At 40.8% G+C, this 14,045-nt stretch overlaps 1 protein-coding gene and 1 long non-coding RNA gene across 4 annotated transcripts in view; both read right to left on the reverse strand.

Annotated features, from left to right (window-relative positions):
• Positions 1–1,088: 1,088 nt before the first annotated feature.
• On the reverse strand, positions 1,089–1,809 carry LOC107676006 (uncharacterized). The gene is made up of 3 exons (XR_001632672.1): positions 1,729–1,809; positions 1,362–1,422; positions 1,089–1,172 (listed from the first exon to the last, which is right to left on the reverse strand). It is a non-coding gene; the product is annotated as an uncharacterized LOC107676006 (long non-coding RNA).
• A 4,750-nt stretch (positions 1,810–6,559) lies between these two features.
• The window catches only part of LOC107676019 (uncharacterized), a 35,118-nt gene continuing 27,632 nt past the window's right edge, over positions 6,560–14,045 (reverse strand). For 2 of the 3 annotated variants that reach the window (XM_016470541.1, XM_016470542.1), the window contains exon 2: positions 6,560–8,714. In XM_016470541.1, the coding sequence (XP_016326027.1) occupies positions 6,942–8,681 (1,740 nt within the window). In that variant the 5' untranslated portion in view covers positions 8,682–8,714 and the 3' untranslated portion in view covers positions 6,560–6,941. Of the gene's footprint in view, positions 8,715–9,716; positions 9,888–14,045 lie in introns of those variants that run through there. The other variant, XM_016470540.1, reaches the window with a different exon arrangement.

The following is a 14,045-nucleotide window of genomic DNA, read 5'->3' on the forward strand; positions in this document are numbered from 1 at the left end:
TGTGTGTGTGTGTAAAATAAATATATAGGCATTATACAATGTATAACGTACAGTATACAGTTTAAATATTAATTAAGTTTATTTCTTTATTTAATTTTTGGCAATATACAATGTAGTACACTAGTATTGCATTCTGAAAACTTTTGGCGTGTCTACTTACCTCATGCCAGCTTAGTGTATCACGTGGCAGCCCAAGATGGCAGTGAGGACAACAGCTGACAGATTCCACGGCCTCCTCCTCCTCCTCCTCTCCCCTCTTCATCTCCCTCGGCCTATCACTGTCCCACAAGGGAAAAGACACAGAGCGAGAGGAGTGGGCAACTCCAAAATGAGGTCTGGGGTCTCGCTGGTAGTGCAAACGCTCACCACTGGGGGGCAGTGTTAGATCCTCACTGTCGGCCTGCAACTGAAACAAAACATTTACTGAACTCCGCCATCTAGTGGACACATGCGGGAATGACACGTTATATTTTTCAACGCTAACTCGGCTACATAATTTACAACCATGGTTGCAACAAGATACTGAATGCATGCCAGATCAATGAAATCCAACCCCAGTTTCTATCTAGTCCTAAAAAGGCAGGCAAACCAGATCATAAATCTATTAAAGCATGCCCTATATTTGATATAGACGCATATTAAGCACGAACATGAGTTTCTCACTGTACCTGAGGTATGTTGTGGTCTTCGATGGGGAGAGATTTCAAGCAGTACCAGCAGAGTTCAAGGGCGACTCCTATAGCTATTGAAGAGCACGCTCATTATAAATTCATTACTTCACACCTAAGCAAACAAGATCTGTGAGCACTATCAGTCTTATTCACTCTATATATAGCCTAATTTTTATTTTTACCACAGAACAAACATCCCAAAATAGCCAAGAGTAGGCTAAATTAGGCCTGTGTGCTGGCCGTTTCCCATCATCCTCCTGAGTACACAGCATTAGCATTTCAGTGCCGAACGTTTGCACAAGGACAAACTGTTCAGCATTTTTAATGTACCTTATCCTTATTATCAGTGTAAGCATTTATCAGCTGGTTAACAGTGACAGGTTTAGACGTACTGTGTGTGTGTACAGGAGTCGCTGCCAAGGCCTGTGCAATGTTTGGGGTCTGGCCGGATTCAGATTTCTCCTGTGTAACACAACAGCTCCCTTCCTCGCATGAAACGGCCTGTGAAACAACCCATGTTGTTTCGAGACAGTGTTTAGAGACAGTTCACACAGAGCACGTTTTTGCATTCACTTACGCTGCCTTTTAAGCATTTTTATATGTAAACATGCATGCTGTGTCTTGTTGCTTTTTCGGTAATGTAAATTAAATAAACTGATTGGTCCATTGAAAATAAAGAAAAACTCTGACCTGTTCCTGTTGGTCCTGTGGAGAGTTTTGTTCCTTGTCACTTTGGTCAGTCGTACTCATTCTGTATTTTTAAAAGAAAGAGTGAGTAAAGAGTAAAAAAAAAAAAACATGTTTATATTGTTTTTGTTTATTTGTTTTTACATTTTAATAAAATCCCTGACACATGGCTGGGCTTTTCCTTAGACAGTGCCTTGACAGTCAGTCTCAATTACTGTTGTTTACCCCTCAACGGGAGGTTATCAATTAATCCATCTGCCTACGAATTACACTCAGAGGCTTGAGTTTCCCCAGCCGAGACCTTTTAACTCAGCCTGACACTAGCAAAACATCAGCAGTTAAGTGTTGTACTCATGGAGAGCTCACTTACCCCACTTGGGCCGCTTGGCTGTCGTTAACCATCCCCGCCATCTCACTGACCTCCTGTTTCCGTGAGAGCAACCTCTTTTTGTTTATCTGCTCTCTCTCTCCCTAACCCCTTCTTCTCACGAAACGGAAACTGTGGCCATTCAATATTTGATGCATCTCAATGGCTCACAAGGAGATTTGCTGTAAAGAGTGACAGCAGTGGAGCTCAGGTGTCAGGCCTCGTCTGCCTCGGTCAGTCAGCAGTCTGGACTCCCCAGCTGAGGATAAACACCCCTGAGGGACATTTTACCCCATCTGCCACAATAGCACTTGATGTAAACATCAAATGGATTACGCCCTCGAGACAAGAGGGCTGTTTGCAAATACAATGTGGACCTAATATAGTACCAAAGAGTGAGTGTGTGTTCAAGTGTTGTCCCTGTGGGCTTTTAGAAAATAGACTCTCTTAAAACACACTTTTAACACTCTCATGTAATTTGTCTGTTGACGATATCCAACAGTATGTGCACACATTATCAAAGGACTTTTTTTCTGCATTGTCATTTTCATCACATCTTGCATGTTTAAACATATTTTAATAAAAATATTTAATAAACAGGCAAAATTATTTTGCAGTGTCCTTGTTACATGTACATGCACGTAGTAATAACAGTACATTTTGCATAATCACATGCAACTGCCCCTAAACTAAACCCTAATCTTAACCCTAACCCTAGTAAGAACACATTGTTAATTAATATTACTCACAACTTAAATACAATGTACACATTAAAATGAATTGTAACCACTGAAAACATTTCAAACATATTTAAAATGTTGTTTCCAAAACAGAATTTTATTAAACGCAATTTGTGTTTAATAACATTCTGTGATGGAAATTGCATTTTAAATGTTTAATTAATAAATAAATGTAACATATCCTAACATGATTCATTAAAATTGCTTAACCAAAGCTGTGAGCTCAGACATATTTTTTCTTCACTCATCATGTCTCGTATTTCATATAGCTCTTCACAGACACTGTTGACTAAAAAGTAAGTTAATAATAATTATAATTACTGTTACTCTTTGAAAATGTAAAAAAGTATGTAAAAGGAAATGTAAAACATTAAAAATTATGACAAATTATATTTTTTATATACTGTGTGTGTGTATATATATATACTGTATATATATGTATATGTGTGTGCCAAAAATATGATGAAGGCATGGCAAAAAAAAAAGAGATAGACTACATCAAAAAGAAAAGCATTGAAATCTATTTGAAATCTATTACCTTTAATAAAAAAAAAATCAACCCCTGGGACAAAAAAGTGCCCACAGTTGCAGAAACACCCGTATATATGAGAGCGTTCAGTGCTAGAGAAGCCAGGCAATGAGCTTGTTACTGTGAAGGTGGTCCGCCACTTTACAGAGCTGCTGGATAAGTACTTATAGAGAGTGAGTCACTCAGACCTTCACCTTTATTCTCTCGGTTTCATGCGCTCCCTCCATTCTCTCTGACTCCATCAGCTCCTCAACCCTCTTCACCTCCTCCTTTTCTTTTTTTAAATGCGGCACCGACCCAACCGGCAGATGAATGAAATGTTGATGTTGTTTTTCCACTCACTGTTAACCTTCTGCAGGTGTTTCTGCAGTGCTGATCGTGATCAACACTTTTTAGCTTGCGTGTCATAACACAGTTTCTGTACTTCCATTTACATCAATACACTTTAATAAAGATAGCAAGCCACATTAATCAGACTTTACAACCTGATAGATGGCATTCCTTTTGTTTTACTGTCAGAGCACACAAAGCTCTTTAATGGAAACATGACTGCTGGTGCATGCTGGGAGCCGAGAGCTTGATGCCTGCCTCCCCCGCCAGTGCTGTCAAAGATCATTCTCCCCCGGCGGGTGAAATGGAACATTTTGAATTGATTCCGAAAGAAAATCATTTCACACAGTCTTTAAAATGAAACCTCTAGTACGTGACATATTAAAGCTGTATCCACCGCCATATATTACAACATGACAGTGCAGGTACATTCGTTTGATGCCAAAAACCATCGTAAAAGCACATCCTGTGAGACACAACGGCAGACTCTGGCAATCAGCTCTTAACGGACACACTGACAGCTCTTACGGTGAGAGCAGAGGGTATAATTGAATGGTAATTACAAGGTAATTATCATCATGCATAAAGGTTTGGCATACAGAGAAGGATCGGGGGAAGAGGAATTTTTTATTTTAGCATTTTTTTATCAACCTCTCCGAGATTGAAATGATTCTGTTCAATTATGGCTAATCACTGAAATCCAGGAAGGGCATAAATGGGGGCTGTCTATCTACAAAGGCAGCAGAGAGCTTCAAGGCACTTTGAAGCACCTTAGAGAAAGTTTCATCCAAGAGTGTTTTTTCCCGTGCTGTGTTGGTCGGTCAGCTCGGTAGAATGCATCATTAGAGCTGCTTTCTGAGTCACAGTCATTATCAGACACTTTTTACCTCAGAAGTACTGGCTCCACTGCCATCAGGCTGTGTTTATGCCTGATTTTTGCATGCGCACACGTGTGTACGTGCGATCACGTGCCTGAGCAACAGATGGAGCTGTGGCGTACATTAATGACTCGGAACATTTCATGTGTGAAGGTTTTGAAGAGTCAGGCGTCCATTTACAGTAATTACCGCCGTAACTTAACAGACTCTTTGCATATTTCAGTGAAACTGTTTGAGAATGGAAGTTGAGGGAGAACGTAAGTGGCCATGACTCACCAGCCTCCGACAGCAGCGCCGTGAGACTTCGCCGCACTTATGCTCATTCGTGGCCCTCTGCGTTTTCGACACAAAAGCTGAAAGAAAAGGAATGAGAGAAACACATCAGAGGCTCATAAACAACTGTCCCCCATAGCCGCTGCATTCTGGTCACTAATGGAAAATTTTCAAGCGGCCGTCTGTCGCCGCAATGCTTAATTTGCAGCCGGATCGACCACTAAGGGCTGCTGGATGGGAAGCCGTAGATGTTTAGAGTGCATCAGCACGATAATGAACATCTATTTGGGGTTAAATCCCACTATTATCGGTCGCCGTGAGGTCTTAGTGGTGTTTTAACCAAATGCTGTGTAGTTTGAATTAGACCGCAAGGCCTTCTGGCAATAGGTGTGTTTGCGTCTTGCCTAATGCAGGTGTTTTTAAGCATAATTGAGTTCTGCATTGTGTCCAAAGTCAGGGTGTGGGGGAGTGGGCTGGTGTTTGTGCCTGTGTGTGTGTGTGTGTGTGTGTGTGTGTGTGTGTGAGAGAGAGAGGGAGAGGGTATAAGTGCTTGAGGTTCTGCAGTGGTGCATGGCAGTAGATGACTCACCCGTCAATCATGTGACTCATTAATCACTGCAGCTTTCTCTCTCCCCACCCCTCTCTTTCATTTGGTCTCAGTGTGTCTCCATGTCTATTCCCTTCACATTACTAGCCTTTTATTATTCTAAGTTCTTTTTATTAGCGAATGACTTTCATCTAGTGGCGTCTTATTGAACAGCATCATTCTCAGGAGGTTGAAAACATGCTAGTTAAAGCCTGCATTCAGATGCACTTACATCTTCTTTCACATAATTCTGTACATGTTTTGCTCTGATGCTTGGTAAACATGTTCCATTTTAATAATCACAGCATTTTCCGATGAATGTTTGTTGCGGAACAGGATGCCATGAGTAATGCAATCATGACTCGTAAAGGTTTTTAAGAAACAGAGCTGCATATCTATGTGTTTCATTAGAGATCTTCTCAGGAAGATGTAGGTACTTGAGTAGCTGGAGAATAAATGGTCTCTGTAGTCAGTCAGTTTGTGTTTTCAGTGTTCTGCTGTAACACGGCATGACAAAAAGCTTGTGGAAAATACAGATCAAATTCAAAGATGTACTGGGCATGCTGGTTCAAACTCTCTGTGACGTCAAATGCAATTTCTGCTACAGGTGAGATAAGAAACGGCATATATCGTCCTGGCAAGAACCCTCTGTGGTACAGAAATGAATTAATTTCTGCTCAGGATCTGATCAAAGACGTTCCAATAAGACATCTGTTAAAAAAGTGGACTTTAATAAAATAATTGCTTTTATTTTCGTCATATAGCAAAACTAGTAATCAACATGCTGTTATTTACACATTGCACACACAGTTGTTTATTTGACACTGTACAACTTACAATCGGGAAGTTGACAACAACAAATTCCTTTCACAAGACAGTTCACTGATGAAAACACTTGCTATAGTAATTAGAGTTGTCTTTCTTTGTTTTTTGTTTTTTATTCATTTTTAAAATAATCACAGTTTGATCAACGAAATTTTCCCCAAATTTGTCTTTTTTTATTTGTTTTTTTGTTTTGTTTTTTTAAAGATGCAAATACAGATAGACGTGCAAACTGTTCACCCTTAGAGTATTCCTCACAAACTTCAGACATGTCAAAACTTATTTTTAGGACCAAACATTACTATACAGCATTCTGTTGGCTCTCAGGAACATTGGAGGTAACCCATAGCAACAGGGGCATTTTTAAAATTTGTTCGAAATTTTGGCAAGATGTTAAGTTTACAGTAAATCACGTGTACAGGTATTCCAACCAAGTAGATTGACAGGGCACCGACCTAGCAAAGATATTCACCATTTTGCATTTCTGTGAATAAAATGGAAGATTTAGTTTCAAGCATTGTTTCTGTAATAATTTGACAGTTACTTGTTTGTGTAACTAGTGCCATTGCAATTATTACTGTGCCCTGCAGTGTCAAGAATTCAACCCCAAGTTTTGCTTTTCAATTAATCAAGTGTTTCCTAAAGAAAATAAATCTTTGTATAAACATGGGACTCTTGCAATTGGCACCAAAATGTTTTCTTTGACCATTTTGTCTGCTTGTTTTTGGTTTCTTTTTGTTTTATCTTTTGTAATTTTTTCTTCTTTTTTCCCCACATGCATGAGAACCAAAAACATACCTGAATGAAACCTTACAAATTCACCTGTCTATTCTCTCACCAAATTAAAATGTAAACTGCGAGAGAAACCAAATGAGTGCACGCAGATAGGTTCTGATATAGCAGCACCATCTCTTCCGTTCCTGATTTGGAATGTATCAAAACACAAGAGTGGAGAAGAAACACCTAACTGTCTTTTCACAGCCCTGTCACTCAAACTCCCTGTCAGCTTTTTCTCCTCACTCTTTCATCACTTTAGAATATCCTGAACTCCCAGCTGACTAAAATAACCTACGATTGTAATAAATCTTCTCAATGAAGTTCTCCAGTTCTTCATCACTCTCCTGTGGAGACTCCGGCTCATCGTACACATAGTCTGGTGGGTAGATGTAGGAAGGTACTCTCCCGCTTGGAGGAGAACGTGGTTTGGGCATGGGGAGAGCCTGGTAAGTTCGGGGATGGGGGAGAATGTAATTAGATATGACAGTGTCCGGCTGTGGATATGGGCTCTGGGAGCGTTGCGGGGCTTGTGCCCATTTCCAGTCCCTGGCCTTGGGCCTGTTTCTGTACCTACGGTTTGGAGGCTTCAGACCGTACCCCATGGAGCCCCCAAAGTTGTAGTCAAATGACAGACCGGGATTTGTATAGAACCGCGGCTTGGTGGGTGGGAAGAAGACCGGGTAATAGGCTCGATATGGCTTCTGATAATAGGGGAACGAAGGATAGGCCAGAAACTGTTTCTGCGGCTTAAACCAGTAGTCCTGCTTGCTGAGCTTGCTTTTGTTTTTCTCCTTGTACCATTTCTTATATGGCTCGACTGTATAAGAGGATTTCTTAGGTGACTTAGGATATTGATATGCCTGAGGCCTCGGCTTGGCTTTGAGAGGAACTAGAGGGCGGAAACGAGGGGTGTTGCTCGGGGGTAAATCCTTCCTCTTTTTCTTCTTCTCCTGAACATCGCTGATTATTTCGACCACATCGTCAGCAGGCAAGTGCAGCTTGCTGGAAATCTCTATCAACTTGTCGATGGTCTGGGGATCCATCTCATCATCGTCGTCATTATCCTCCACCTCGTTTGAGCGCTTGTCCTCAGCCACGTTGTTTAGAAGAGCCACCGCCTTCATGTCTCTCATGTAGGATGATGCTTTCTGCTTCCTGCCCATGTAGTCCAGAAGCATGTCAGAGGCGATGTCTGCCAATCTCTGCTCCTCCTCACGCGCCTCCTGTGCCTCTGCCTCCTGCCGCCTCACCTCCTCCTGCTCTGCCCGTGCCCGTGCCTCCTCCTCCTTGCGGGTCAGAATCTCCTCCTCCTCTTCCACAAAATCGAAATCATCCATGAAGTTTCTGTCAAGCTGGGATGGGTTTCTCGTTCGCTCCTCCTGCCACTTAAGCTTCTTGGTCACCTGGGCCAGTTGCTGGTTATAGGCTTTATAGCCTTTTAGAGGTGGGAGGATCTCATTATCTTGCAGTCCGAGGTCAATATTTTGGAAATAGCCCCTAGTTTTGCGCTGGAGGGGGTTGGCAACGTTAGACTGACTCCGCCCATCTGTTCTTTCAGCCGTATTCACTTCATCCTTTGGCTTTTCTTGTCCCCAATTTTCCTCCCCTTGCTGTATTACCTCTGACAATTTCTCTGTGTCCTGCTCAAGGTTTCCCTGATTCCTTGTTGCCTCTATCACGAGTCCTTCTTCAGATTCCCCCTGGGTCATCTTCTCTCTAACTGGGTGGTCAAGAGCCTCAAGCAGAACCGAGGCTAGAGAACTGGCAGAGTCCATATCTGAGACATGTTCCTGTCCCAAGGGTTTCTGGAGCAGGCTGTCCACTTTCCTATGTGTCCAAGCAGCTCCTTCTGCTGCCCCCGGGTCCTCTTTTGCCAAGTTGAGAGCATCATCGATGCTGCTGCTGACTAAAGATCTCTGCTGAAGTGCAGGGGCAGCCAGGGCCAGCAGTGGGGTGAGGCTGAGGAGGACTAACAGGAGAGCTGAGGTGCTGGAGGGGTAGCAACAGCAGAACATGACCATGCAGAGAGGACAGGATGGGGGAGAGGGGAGCACCTTACAAAGACAAAAGAAAAAAAATGGTGATTAATCTGTCTTTTTACTTTTTCTGAGCATTAACAAGACTATACGTTTTACTGACGCTTATATTTTAACATCTCGTCTCTACAGCAGTATAACGTGCGAGAGCTGAAATCTGTTTAACTAAATTAGTATGGTAGAATATTACAACGTGCGCTTGTTTTACAACAGTAGGTCACACCACAATATATTATCAGTTTTTAAATTCAATGAATTGTTGTGCTTTAATTAAAGTGAGTACACACGGAAACATACATATAAAGGCAATACTGAGCGAATTCCCTGGTTGCCTCTTCACCTATCACTTCTCGAGTCGGATTAGCGAAACGCCACAGCAAGGCGACATATGGTTAATGACTATATTGAAACTACATTTAGTGTAAATTGTCTTTCTTGACTTACAAGGGAATCGGAAGCATGCCTAACTGAAACCTTTTAAATTCACCAGTGCTTTCTCTCACTCTCTCCTAAAATGCAAACTGCGGGGGGAAACCTACTATGTCAGTCAATATATTTTTCTTTTTATTCATTCATATAAAAGCAATATCACCGTTCATTTACATCCAAATCTGTACGCTCTCGCCCCTTCTTTCGATTTTCAAAGAAAGAACTTCCAGCGAACTCTTAAGATTTCTTCAAAACCCTCATTCCTACGCACACGATCCAAAAATCTTTTTTTTTATTTTTTTTTATACAAAGACAAAACATAGACATCACATATCAAGATTACCTTGTCGGAAAAATACTGATGCGGATGTTGTAAAAAGAGGGGGGGGGCGTTTAGAAATTTATGAATGAAACGCTTGTTGATCGGTCGACCTGTATCTCCTCGAATGACTTGCACGGAGATTCAACATCATCTCAAGGTAAGTATCAAGGGAAAACGTATCTCTAGTCCTTCGTAGCTTCTCTTTGTTTTTATAGGGAACTATAAACTATTTATCGAGTGCGTGTAGGAATGGCAGTGCACTTACTCACCTGATTTCCCGAACAAATTAGCTGGAACTCAAAACCTTGTGCTTCTTGGAAAAGGTTTGGAAACAACCGCTATCCTTAAGTTCATTTAAAACTTGAGTTAAAGTAAGTTTGCTTCCCACAAGAATTATTTGAAACACACTTCGATCTGTCTTGTTGAGAGATGAATGCAGAGCGTGATTTTTTTCAGGACCACGGACAGCGCAACTCCCATTTGTATAGACGCGTGAGGACACGTGATCATCGAGTCATCCCGCCGCTGTTGACGTCAGACTCTCCATTGATAAGAATTTCGTGTCTCGTTTGAAGTCAGAGGGTACGCTACGGTGCTCTGATGAATGAACAGAGATTGCATGAATGAAACAGTCTCTCCATTAAGAACGGAGCACTGTGGAACACAGTGAAAGCACCACTGCTAAATTAACTCATACAGAAATTAAATCTAATTGTAGCCGAGTTGATTAAACACTGGTGATTTGCTTTTTTGAACATTATACATTCAAGTTTAAATATCCGTTTATCTGAAATACATAGGATGTATTTATAGAGTACACCATGTACCTAGCATAATTTGACACTGTCACTTACTTAGTAGACCCTTTTGGCCTGTTGATTGTTTGCGAGGTGGCCTTAATCAGAGCTGGAGAGAGACCGAACTGCTGCACCCACCGTGACGCAGGCGGTTCAGCTTCACTGCTCTACTTCCGCTCAATTTCCCAAGCTCGTTCAATTTTCCCCTCTTTGTCTCCTGCCGCCCCTGACTTTCATCCATCTGTCTCTAACGTCATTCTCATGTGATGTTTTCAAATTAACATTTTTTTTTTTTAATTATGTGCATGTACAGGTAGCATCAGTTGACTCAACTGACCTACAAATAATCCAAAAACAGTCAAGACGTTTCATGACGAGTGCAGCCATACTTTGGCGTTCTCTCTGTCGCAATTACGCTTTTCGAGATAAGAATTTCGTCTGACGTGGTTAAGAACCTTTACATGAATACTGTAGGTTTTAGGAATAGGCCTAATTGGAAAAAACTGGCGTGGCATTAGAGCCAACAGCAATCCGGCCAATCACAGTTTATGATTCGTGTAATTGGATTAGTTGCAGTGCGGATATTGAAGTCCCACGAGCCACACTCGAAATGGCAGCATCAAAGCTGTCACATTATAGAGTGGGAAACTTATTTCAATATTTTCAAAGGTTGCATCCAATAGACTCATGCACTTGAATTGGCATGAAACTTTAAAACCTGTCCTAACCCTATTATGGTGTATGTTTGCTGTTTATTTGTTTTTTTATTGTTGTTATTTCCAGGTAGCCTACTTAATCAGGTTGATGAAAAGAGGTTCGAATTAGAACCTAAAGGGTTTTGCAGCCTGATGTCATTGCCAAATCTTTTTAAGAACCTTTGTAGCCTACCATGTAGGTAGGCACTGCTTTATGAACCAATACGTTAATCTAAACAATCTAACGAAACATTGAAAAGGAAAAGGAAAACACATTTAAAACAAACAAATAAATAAAATAAATAAAACAATTTCCAAAGAACCATATAACCAGTTCAAGAACCATATACAACCAACCTTGCTAAAATGCTAAAAATGATGCAAAAAATTCACTGCAAAACCATTCCTTTTATGGGTGGCACTTACAAAAATGCGGCATTTATACGCTCCAGAGAGGTATACGTGCAAGACCTGATTGTATCAATATTTTTATAAGTTGGCAGGGAAATTACATTTTATTCTGGTAGGCTAAAGAAAAATGCGGCATGCAACAAAGGGCTTAACAGGAAAGCGCGTATAGCTATGAGTGTGAATGCGTGTCCTTTTCTACCTTGGTGGCGAATAATTTAAGAGCTCCAAGGGCCAAGGGTCAGATTTTGATACGGCTTGGCATTATCGACTGCCACTCAGCATTAACGCAGTTGCGACCCTTAACCAGCTCTCTCCATCCCCCGCGCTGACTCACCTCCTCCTAACTGCCCGTGCACTTCACGCAGGACCCAAAATGCCCACTCAAGAAGAGAACGAATACATTATATGTTAAAAACTGAGGTAAAACAACGAGAAATTGGCAAAATAGCAGATAAAAGCGCTTTTGAAGTTTTTCCTGGGTATATGGGATGATGAGAGTTATTGTTCACACCTACACAAGGAAAAGATTCGTCAAGTTTTTGAGGGCTCTGTAGACATATTGGCTGCAATTATGAAAATGTATGTTCAGCTACACTCAAAAATGTCCACCACCTAATGGAAGTGACATAACACGCTCATGAATAAACGAATTCATACTCCCACGAGACTGAAAAAAGGCATCGTCCTGGGATCGATTAATTCTCCCATTTCACATTTTACTCAGCTGCGGCTCGAGCTTAATGGTGTGTAGCCCAAGCCTTGCGCCCACACACGAGCACCGCATCTGTTTTGATGGCAAGTTCTCGTAAGCGAATGCTCTCTTGAGGCGATAGGCTCTGATTTGTCGAAAATGTCTGACTGAAAGGTGCCTCAGTCAGGAATGAGCCCCGTGACACATTCAGTCACTTGAGGCTGACGATTCAAACCGATTTATGTGAGCTAATTTCCACGTAAATATTGACAAAGAAGAACCGTCCCCATCGCAGACAGTTCATCGCTCTTTGACCGTTGCCACTGGATTAACTTGCGGCTAGCAGTGATCCGTTTGTTTTATTTATTCTGTGCGATGTCCCAATTTCAATAATGTCGACCCAGGGGAGTGTTTGACCTCGGAATATCTCAGTATTTACAGTTTGAACAGTTCGTTACACTGCGAATGAAGCGTAGTCCGTCCTCGCGCGCGTCGTCCGTCATTCATACAGCTGCTCTGCGCGCTTGTCGTTCACCAAAAGTGCTTACTACCTGTATTGTCGCGTTTTTAATTGATGACCTTTGTCAGCAAAAATATTTTTTGGGATAAATGGACAGATGATAACACCAACATGTTCCTTATGTTCTGTCGCAGAAAACGACATTTTACGCTGTAGGCTAAGGCTACAGTCAATTGGAAGCAGTTGTGCTGTAAAAAGACAGTTGTTGGAAAGACAATAATGATCATTGTAAACTAAATCTTGTTTCCAAATATATTTACGTTCAGCATCTCTTGCGTTTTTGTTTAGAGAACAGACCAAAGCGCATTTTCGAATTATGCGATGAAGCATTTTGGTCAGTGACATATTACGTCGGAGGTTGGCTTCGTATTTGGAGTTAATGAGCCGATTGATATCAGCGAGACTCATCGGTTCCCTGCCATCAATCTCTCTTTCTTTCACGGGGAGAGACGATGGATCAGCTCGCCCATCACATTTTGACTTGGTGAGAGCGATGTTCAAATAAAACACGCATTTAGCGTAGCTACATTTGTTCAGTTAATACGATTTTGAAAAAAAACGAAAATAGTGATGTCTCGACATTTTAAGAGACAAACGGGCCAAGACAACGGATTTAAAAATATTTTACGTATTTTGTGCATTCACCCCTTACAAATTATTGTAAATAAATACATCTGTTGCCCGGTCCCATTAATAATATGTTGTGGATATTTATGCAGACTTGAATTTCGACAGAAAAAAAAAATCATGCATATTGTTATGATACGTTAAGTTTTAATATATTTCGGCATGGTTTTTAATTCACTAAACAAATTCCGTAATATGCAGGCAAATGGATAATATGGAATTCAGTATCACAAAATGTATGAAGATCAACTTTTAAATGAATGCGAAAATAAATTGGAAATTATTTCTAAACATAGGCTATTAGTTAAAATCTCAAATATGTTTTATAAGTAGTATTTATAAATAAGTGGCCGAGAAACAATCACATGGAGTCGGAAAGGTATAGGCTATATATAATTATTGTGTTTTGCCTAATTTAATGCAAAATGCGTCTTAAGACATATTTGTAGTTTCGTCATACATGGGTCTACAATCCAAATTATTTATTTATTATTTTCTTTGTTTCAGTTTATTTATTCAAGACAAATGAATTTAATGAAAGGTTACAAGAAAATTTAGGCTAAATGTGGAAGTATACAGATACAATTACAATTTTTACATGAATGTGGGTATTTTCAAGACTATATTAAAGACTTAAGTATATTGTCAATAATGTAGAGTAAAGAGGGTTTAATAACCTGCTTTGTCTGAGTGTATATCTCCTGGAAATAATTCCAGGAGAGGGCGCTATCATTACGTGATTCCAAGCGTTGTGACATGGTTCCTCTGTGATGTTGCCCATTTCACATTTAAAGTTGGCATCAAGGCAAATATTAGGAGAGAGAGAGAGAGAGAGAGAGTGAGAGAGAGAGGGGGGC

Source organism: Sinocyclocheilus anshuiensis, unplaced genomic scaffold (assembly GCF_001515605.1).
Source record: "Sinocyclocheilus anshuiensis isolate Anshui unplaced genomic scaffold, SAMN03320099.WGS_v1.1 scaffold2012, whole genome shotgun sequence".
Classification (NCBI taxonomy): Eukaryota; Metazoa; Chordata; class Actinopteri; order Cypriniformes; family Cyprinidae; genus Sinocyclocheilus; species Sinocyclocheilus anshuiensis.